Source organism: Mus pahari, chromosome 13 (genome assembly GCF_900095145.1).
Source record: "Mus pahari chromosome 13, PAHARI_EIJ_v1.1, whole genome shotgun sequence".
Lineage (NCBI taxonomy): Eukaryota > Metazoa > Chordata > Mammalia > Rodentia > Muridae > Mus > Mus pahari.
This window is the reverse complement of record NC_034602.1, coordinates 55,992,068-56,001,240: the sequence shown is the minus strand read 5'-3', so window position 1 is coordinate 56,001,240 and position 9,173 is coordinate 55,992,068. Positions and strand designations below refer to the sequence as shown.

The window sequence follows — 9,173 nt, the reverse complement described above, 5'->3', positions numbered from 1 at the left end:
TCCCTCCATGGCTTCTGCATCAGCTCCTGCTTTCTGACCTGCTTGAGTTCCAGTCCTGCATCCTTTGGTGATCAACAGCAGTATGGAAATGTAAGCGGAATAAACCCTTTCCTCCCCAACTTGCTTCTTGGTCATGATGTTTGTGCAGGAATAGAAACCCTGACTAAGACAACTTCTATGGGTGGAAATAAAAAGAGTTAATAAATATAAATTCACGATGTATTCATTAGCAGATGCTGAGTAGAAATTGGCTTATAGATGCTCGAGCTGGGCTCCAGAGGTATGATCCTGAATTTCTGTTGGCACTACTAACTTCTCTCTTTCTGCCCTTCCCTCCCTCCCTCCTTTCTTCACCTCACCTCCTCTCCCTTCTGTTCATCTATACTTGTAGGGTTAGGGCTAGAACCCAGGCCTTGTACATGCTAAGAAAGAGACACCTCCCCTTGCTCCCCCCTCCAATTATTCTGTTGTTTAAAAACAGAGACGACAGAACGTCCACGAGTCTGTCCATTATTAGCAACATTCTGCGCTTGTTTGCTTTGGTACTAGGCCTCTTTTATTTGGTTTCTCATTAACTTTACAAGAACATTAAGTTTATGGAATCCTTTAATATCTGCAGAGAGCCCCATAAATGCACTGGCCGATGCCACAAGATCACAGGGGGAAGATCATCCAAGAACAGAGGCTGGTGTTTATTATGTGCCAATAAAACAGGCAGCCTCATTTTCCGTTTGGGTTCTTGAGGTTGTTAGCCAAGAACCCACTAGGCCGTGGAAGGAATTCTCTTTCCTGTCTATCTTTAAGACTAAATTAGTAAGCCTCTGCCTTTTACAGTTTTCAAAATAACACAGTGAAACCATTACTGGGAAGGTTTAACACTTGTGATAAAACTCAACTGGTCCCCAGACCTTAGGGCACTGGGGGGATGGGAAAATAAAACCAAGAGACCCTGGGATGGTGGCACTTCTCAGGACCAGTATCCTCCCTGAATCACTACTTTGAGCTAGAGTGGAGAGATAAAATAGGAAGGAAAGAGGTGAATCGTTAAGCAGAGGCTGAGATTTACATGAAAGTGGAGTAAAAATCAAAGCAGCCCAGAAAACCAGCCCCTTAACCAGGTGGCTGGTCTCAGGGTGGCTCTGGAAAACAGAGGTAGACAGTTTAATTGGAGTGGGTGATCTTGACATGGAGGGACTCTCACACTGGAAAACATGGGGGCGGGAACTGTAGAAGAGGAAACGGTGGTGCTGGAGAACCACTGACCATTGGATCACATTCCCTGTGCCGTGGGAGAAAATAAGGCCCCACTTTCCTGCTGTCTAGAATCAAACACTCTACAGTGGACCTATTCCTTCTGCCCCAGGTTCGTCTGCAGTGTCTGCCAAAGGCTCCATGCTTCAGGCATGATCTCCAGCCCATGTCACTAGTGGGAGATGGTAGAATCCTTAGGAGCTGGAGCCCAGAGAGTGGAAGTTGTTGGGGGTACGCCCTTGCAGGGATATTGGGAGCCTGGTGACTTGCCCTCACCAACCCCTCCCACGGTTCCTGCCCCCCCACCCCCGTGAGATTAACAGGTATGTTGTTTCCCAGACTCCTCAATCCCCTGAGCAATAAAGCCTGCTGATTGGTCACAGAAACCTCCAGAACAAGGAGGCCAAGCAAACCTCTTGTTTCTGTCAGGGATTTTTGCCATAGCAACAGAAAGCTGACTCTTTTTGAGATCTGTTGTTAATCGTGGCTTCTTCCCTCCAGTTGCTAAGAAGACCTTACAGCCATCCCTTTTGCCACAAAGCCCACACTTACTGTGTCAGGCAATCTGAATCTGTATCCAAACTTTACCTCAGCTCCCCACTCATTGCTAGTAGGGACCTCCACACTGTTCTGACCCAACCTGATCTCTCACTTAGATCTCAGCATTTGTTTCTCAGCAAGGGTGACAGGTTATCCTCCAGTCCGTCCTTCTATTCCAGGGAGCATGTACTGGCTAGTTTTGTGTCAACTTGACACAAGCTGGAGTTATCACAGAGAAAGGAGCTTCAGTTGGGGAAATGCCTCCAAGGGATCCAGCTGCAGGGCATTTTCTCAATTAGTGATCAAGGGTGGGAGGGCTCATTGTGGGTGGTGCCATCTCTGGGCTGGTAGTCTTGGTTCTATAAGAGAGCAGGCTGAGCAAGCCAAGAGAAGCAAGCCAGTAAGAAACATCCCTCCATGGCTTCTGCATCAGCTCCTGCTTCCTGACCTACTTGAGTTCCAGTCCTGACTTCCTTGGTGATGAACAGCAGTGTGGAAGTGTAAGCTGAATAAACAAGACTCGTCCAGACTCTGAATGGCTTCCCTGGCCCAGGCCTTCCCTCCAGCACTGTTTTCACCATAATAACCACTGTGGTTCTTTCTAAGCTCAGGTGAGTCCCTGTAACCCATCCACATGCTGTAGCACACTTCTCCCAACACCGTGGTTCATTAACAGTCCTGCAAACGGCCTCCATGGTCTGCCAGCATCTGCAGCCACTGCCACTCATCTCTCATCTCTGATAGTTCTCCTCCTGGCTCACTCTCTTCCAACATGTAGCATCCTGGTTGGTCCTTGTGGGCGCTGGGTGACACACTTTCATGCACAGTACATCCCTTTAAATGTAGCTAGCCTGCAGCTGTGACAGAAATAGTACAGGTGCCCCCCCAAATACAGTAGCTTGGTAAATTAACTCAGGCCCCCTCTTCTTTTCTACAACAAGGGTAGTAGAATTTGCCAGTTTTTAAGACCCAGCCTCACCCTCTGCAACCTCGCCATCTTACACACGTGAGCAGACATGTCTTTATCAGGTTCTGTCTTAGCTCATGTAATGGTCACAGCAATGTTATCAGGAGGTACTGATGTCACCTCAGTGCACAGGGGGAAACTGAGGCACAGAGATGAAAAGCAAACCCATAAGGTTCTGCGGCTGAAAATCAGCAGAACTGGGATATTTACAATGGCATACTTGGATAAATCTGCAAGAGATTATCAACTGAATAAAGAAAAACATGAAACTGTGATCAATAGGCTGCCCTTTGCACGTGGACACGCATATGTTCCACTTATAATGCATAGCAACATATATACTCCTATACCCAGATGTTTATCACTATGTCTGTATGATAACCTATAGGGAATCATCAACCTTGCCTGTCTCCCACGAGGACTTCAGTGGGAGCGTCAGACACTCAGCTTTCTTTCTACTTCTTCTGTCACATAAGTTTGGACATGTGCTTTGACTTTTGTTGGGTGAAAGGAGGGGGGGTGGAAATCACCTACGGGTCTAGTCTCACCTGGGACAAAGAGACGGTTCTCTCCATCAGTGTCTTGGTCCGCTTAAACCCTGGGTCGCTTTCTGCGAGGACAATCATGGTTTTCTTGCCAATGAATTCTAAAGCATCCAGACCTCCGGTTAAGACGCTTTTGCCCTGCAAATGAGAAAAGCACATCAGATTAGATTCTCCACAGCTTGCTGTTTGGCAGTGGCCAGCAGTTCCCAAGGACCCGGCATTCTCTTCAAATATTAAAATAAACAGAAAGTCACAAGATTTTCACACCATGTGGTAGATCATCTATTTAATTCTGTTTTCTTTTCCTCGAAAAACCATATGTTATATAATTTGTAGAGCATGCGGTGTTATTAAAAAATGATGTTTAGGGGGGAAAATAGTGCACATTAGGAATTCATGTCAGTAGTGCTGAGCATATCAATAGATGTGTGTCTAAGACATAAAATTAACAGATGACCCGATTGTCGTGTTTGAAAGAATTTTAGCGTAAGTAACACAATTATTTGGGGGTGGTTTATTAAAATGTCAAATACTCATGCTAATTTAGATGATTTTTTAAATCCAGGGCCCCAAGGCAATGGACCCTCAGGCTGTTTCAGATGGCTCTTGCATACTTTTGGAATGGGGAACACCAACCATAATTAGTACATTAATGAAGTAAGACAGTTTGCCTTCCATGTACTTCCAGTTTCTGAAACTGGTCTATTATCCAGGTGTCACTGTGGAAAAATCCCTTTGCCAGCCATTGCTTGCCTTTCAACAAAAGTTAAAGCAACCAAGACTCACATATACTGTTGAAATAAACAGAACCACATTGCTCTGAACACTCTAGTCATAATCCCAACAATACAACTCTACATACAGCTGTATTTTCTTACCTTACAAGAACATGTTTTTATTTTTCTATCATCTATATGTGTGTTCTTCAATCTTCATAATTATTTAAATGGTAGCATTCAATCTTACTGAATGAATGTACTTCATCAGACAATTCCATTTCAGGAATTTAGAATTTTTTTAAAAAAAATCTGGAGCCCAATCAAAACTTACACTGTGGAACAGATTTGTAAATGCAGACATTTCAAGGTGAAGTTATGGATTCAAAATAAAGTATCCCCCACAGGTCCAGGAATATCCCTGGCCCTCAGCTAGTACTGTTACTTCAGGACACTCTATAGACTTCCGGAGGTGGAACCTTAGTTGGAGGAAGTAGGCCACTCGGAGGTGTACCTCAAAGGTTATATCTGGTCCCCAGTCCCTTCCTCTTTCTCAGCATCCTGGCTGTCAGAAGGTAAAGAGCCCCCTTCTTATGTATTCCCACCACCATGATGTCCTGTCCAAGCACTTGGGAACAGGCAACCATGGACTGAAGCTTTTCAAACCATGAGCAAAATAAATCTTCCTGGGTTATTTCTGCTAGGCACTTTGTCCCAGTAAGGATAGAAGCGACTAGCACAGAGCACGGTGGGCTTCCCAGAAGATCACACTTGCTTTGATTTACTGCCCCACCCACCCCACCCCCTCCCCCGCCCCCAACAGCCTGTCACTTTAGCAGAGAATAAACGGGAGGAGACCCGAGAGAGACCTGGAAGTATCTGTGCGCTAGTGGGCTGGGACTGTGGGAAGGAGGGCAAGCAGGTTCAGGAGGATGCAGGAAAGGACTGAAGATGTTGGGGGATGTACTCAAGATGGATTGCTGGGGGATGGCAAGACGGCTCAGTGGGTAAAGGCAGTTACTGCATGAACCTGGTGACCTGAGTTCTAGTCCCAGAACCCCACATAAAGTGGAAGGAGAGAGGAGACTCCACAAAGTTGCCCTCTGACCTTCACATGATATAGGTGCCATGGTATAGGTGCCCTCTCACCATATGCATACACAATAATAGATCATATAAAAAATAATTTTAACAAAGTTGGCGGTGAGAAGCCGTGAGTTCACTTTTTTACACCCGAGTTAAGGACAGAGCTTCCGCCACTCTCAGGGGTGGCCTTGAACAGCTCTGCATTGTGGCTCTTAACACTTTCTTGGTGTGCCTCCTTCTTCCTACTCAGTCTTCCTTTACTCCTGATACCCTTTTGTCCCAACATGTGGGTAAGATAACCTACGGGGCCATTCGCAATCCCCTCCTCTCCCATAATGCATCACACGCCATTGTTAAACTGCCTTAATACGGCAAGACATAGCATCAGCCAATCCAGCCAGAGTCTGGTGAGGCTCCTCATACACAGTGAGGGTCAACTGTCTCTCTTTAAGATAACAAGTGGATAAATGACTAAAAAGGACACGAGCCAAATTTCCAGAAAATATAGTTCGCTTGTTCTACATAGTAGGCTCCTGTCTTCCTGGCGCTGAGGACTCCCTGACTTCCTCATCTCGCCGTGGTACCTCTGCATCCTTTCAGTGTTTATCGTCAATAGCAAGCTTTCTGGAGGAGTGAGATGGTTGTGTATCTGTCTTTAAAAAAAAATCAATTCAACTTAAATAAAAAGGAATAAACAAACAAAGGAAAAATAGGACTTTCAGGGGTACATTTAGGGTTCTGCAGGGAACGGGGCAGTAGGGAAGAAGGGGTCAGAAGGGAAGCTATGGCTGGGTCGGTCTCTCAGTTATTCCCCCTGAGTCGTTACTAGTCCCTTTTTACTTTGAAGGTTTCACAATTTTACGAGAACTGAGACCTGATCCAGGAAGAGCAGCTGTCCCAGCTCCGAGTTCCCTCCCTCACCTAAATGCTGTCCTTGAAGCAGCTGGAAAGGACACTGTCAGATCAGATTGAAAAAAAAAAAAAAAAAATCTCCTAAACCACTCTCTTTTAAACACAGACCGCATTTCATCTTGCCCTTATTATTTCAGATCCAAGGTTATACCTACTCTGTAGCAGAAAACATAACAAACTGTAATCCAAAGTCAGGAGCGAGGACACCTTCTCTCTGATGTATCTAGGTCACACGCTGGAAAGATCAAAAGAACTGAGCCACTAGGGAAAGCAGGGCAGGCCTGTAGGGACTCACCGTGTTTTGAACCACATTGGTGAGGGCTGACAGCATGCCCCTCGACCCTGGCGCCCCTGGTGGAGGAGGAGTGTGGGGGCCTCCGGCAGGGTCCTGATCTGGAGTCACATCTGTCATGGCAAGAAAAGAACACTCTGGTTAGAATGCGTTTTTGCTAATCTGAACTTGGGCTCTCTCCCACTGTGCAGTTGTACACACAGTGTAACAAGACACCAGGCGAGCGTGCCACTCACTTCCGGAGATTCCGTTTTTGGCATCAGTTGAGGCCCCTTCGGGAGATGCGGAATTGGCACTGTGGATTCGCAGGGTTGCCCCTGCCTTTTCTTTGACTGCTGTTAATCCATGACCTGTAAGGAAATAAATATATAGTTGACAGAGACCTTACAGTCTGCACAGTCTGTGGCCCCTGGACTAACCTCACAAGACCATCTGTCCACCCTGAGTGGCAGCAATGTGTTCAGATTCCGTGGGGTAGGGCCCAAAGATGAACTCAGCATGGTCAGGCTGAGTGACCTTAAAGCCACTCTCTTTTTGTGACTCAATTTCCTCACTATGTTCCCAGTCTGCTTTTGGCTTCTGCTTTTCATGGTGGCTGTTTTCCACTCTGAAACTCCAACCAAACTCAAGTTAGTGTCTTTGAAAGGCACGGCTGCCATGTCTTCGTCCTGATTTCTAAAGTGTCATAAGGCTGATCGGCCATTCTCTTTTGGCTCCTCTTGGCTTTTTCCTAGCACATTGCAGTTACTCTGTTAACACTGACTGGATTGATGTCAGATGGCCTTCACTACATTTCTATGTGTAAACCTAGGCATGGTGGCATATAATCCTAACACTCAGGAGGCTGAGGCAGGAGGATGGCAAGTTTGAGCCTAGCCTGGTCTGCATAAGATTCTAGGTCAGTGTGAGCTACTTAACAAGATCTTGTCTCTAAACAAAACAAAGTCCAACGAACAAACAAACAAACAACACTACATATCCTCAAAAGTGCACCATGAAAGGTCTTGAGCTGGCAGCTCTAAATCAAAGGGTCAGTCAGTGGGGAAATTGGGAAGGAGTAGAGGTCCAAAGTAGGCTGAAGGTCACTGTTCTTACCTCATCAGACTAATAGCACCTGTATTTCCAAGACGGGACAGTCTTTATTTCCAAGACACTGGCACAGTTGGGATTCAGTAAGGAGTACAGAGCAGACCTTCCCACTCATTGGGCAAAAATCAACCCTTGACTTGATAGAAAAGAGTCTTCTATTTCATCCACAGACTGCTTGACACCCCGCACTAAGATGGGGTAAGCCTTCCTTGGACTGGGGAAGGAATCAAAGCACTGGTAGACCACTGCGGTCCTCATGGTTACTGGAGTTCTCGAAGGAAAAACAGCCTGTGCCCCCTCCATCTGGGTGCCTGCTAGTGCCTTGGCATGTAAGGAGAAAGGAAGGACGCCTCCTGGGACCCTGGGTTGTTCAAACACAAGGCAGTGGTAATCGAGTCAAAGGAAGACCCCAGAGTCAACTAGAACCAGTCTGAATTGCAAAACACTGTCCAAATGACTGTTCCTCTATCTCTTGAGTTAGAGGAAGACACAGATGAGTCCATACCCAAAGAGTAGTATCCTGGATCTGATGCCAATGCATAGAACCCAATTGGAAATCTGTGTGTGGTGGCCACGAGTTTGTAGTCTCAGAGCTGGGGATGTAGAGACAGGTAAATCCCTGGGGCTCGGCATCCAGCTGTTGTAACTGAATCAGTAAATTTCAGGCCAAGTGAGTTATGCTGTTTCAAAAGGCAAGGCAGATAAGGTTATTCCCTGAGGAATAACCTTTGACTTTTGAGGCTAACCTTTGGCCTCTGCACACACTCACACGTGCACCCCCACATACACACAAAATGCTTATTTATCAATTCTAACCTGATTTATCAAAGCAACACAGGCAATGGTATTTGCTGGTTCCTTCCAATGAAAGTCATTTGTCATCATATATTACCTACAAACCCTGAAAACTTAGGAAACATGATTTACAACTTTAATTACAATAGAAATATGTGCCTACACTCATGCAGATAATTAAACACAGCTCAAACTCATTACTGAGTTACTCGAAAAAACAAACTGCTAAGCCGAAGACTTAATTATAAGCTTTCAATCTGACTCGAATTAATTCTTTCTAGCCTCCAAAGAATTCCAAACATTTCAATGGAATCTCATCGAAATTTCAGCGAACACTTAAGTCGTTGACTTCATATTCTTCAAGGTAGTTTAAAAACAGCAACAACATCCACACATATTTTCCAAAAGGAGACTGCAGAAACCTCCACGCACGATTCTCAGCTATAGATTTCTGAGAGCCAAAGTCAAGGCGTGAGTGATCTCTGGAGGCAGAGCTTGCTCAGCTCTGGGGCTCAGTGGCGCTCACACTCATTATTAGCTCTTTAATCTTCTGGGGACTTACATCCCCCTCTTTGACTTCCTCCACAGTAGGTTAGTCTTGTCTGTTTCTCTGTTGGGAAGAGCCACTTCTCATCTTGGCCAGTCTGTAGTCCCAGCACTTGGAAAGCAGGGGAAGGTAAGAGACTAGCCCCAGCTACCTAGCAAGTCCAAGGCTAGCCTGGGCTACACGAGACACCGTCTCAAACAAAACAGCAGAGGGAAAAGAGCAAGCCTCCAGCTTGACCTCAGACAAGTGTGCATAAACTGTCTCCAGAACTATCCCTTTGTGTTTGGAATGGAAGACAGTTTTCACGTGCATGCAACTAAGATGTGTTTAAGCCGGCACGTCGCCACGGTGCTATCTGTTCTCTGATTAACAATTCTAAGTTTTTTGTATATATATATATATATATATATATATATATATATATATATATATA

At 45.5% G+C, this 9,173-nt stretch overlaps 1 protein-coding gene across 1 annotated transcript in view; it reads right to left on the bottom strand.

Annotated features, from left to right (window-relative positions):
• The window catches only part of Fam114a1 (family with sequence similarity 114 member A1), a 72,064-nt gene that overhangs the window by 29,933 nt on the left and 32,958 nt on the right, over positions 1 to 9,173 (bottom strand). Inside the window, exons 4-6 of the mRNA XM_021210793.2 lie at positions 6,546 to 6,659; positions 6,313 to 6,422; positions 3,307 to 3,441 (exon numbers count right to left, since the gene is read on the bottom strand). Of these exons, the coding sequence (XP_021066452.1) occupies positions 3,307 to 3,441; positions 6,313 to 6,422; positions 6,546 to 6,659 (359 nt within the window). The remainder of the gene's footprint in view (positions 1 to 3,306; positions 3,442 to 6,312; positions 6,423 to 6,545; positions 6,660 to 9,173) is intronic.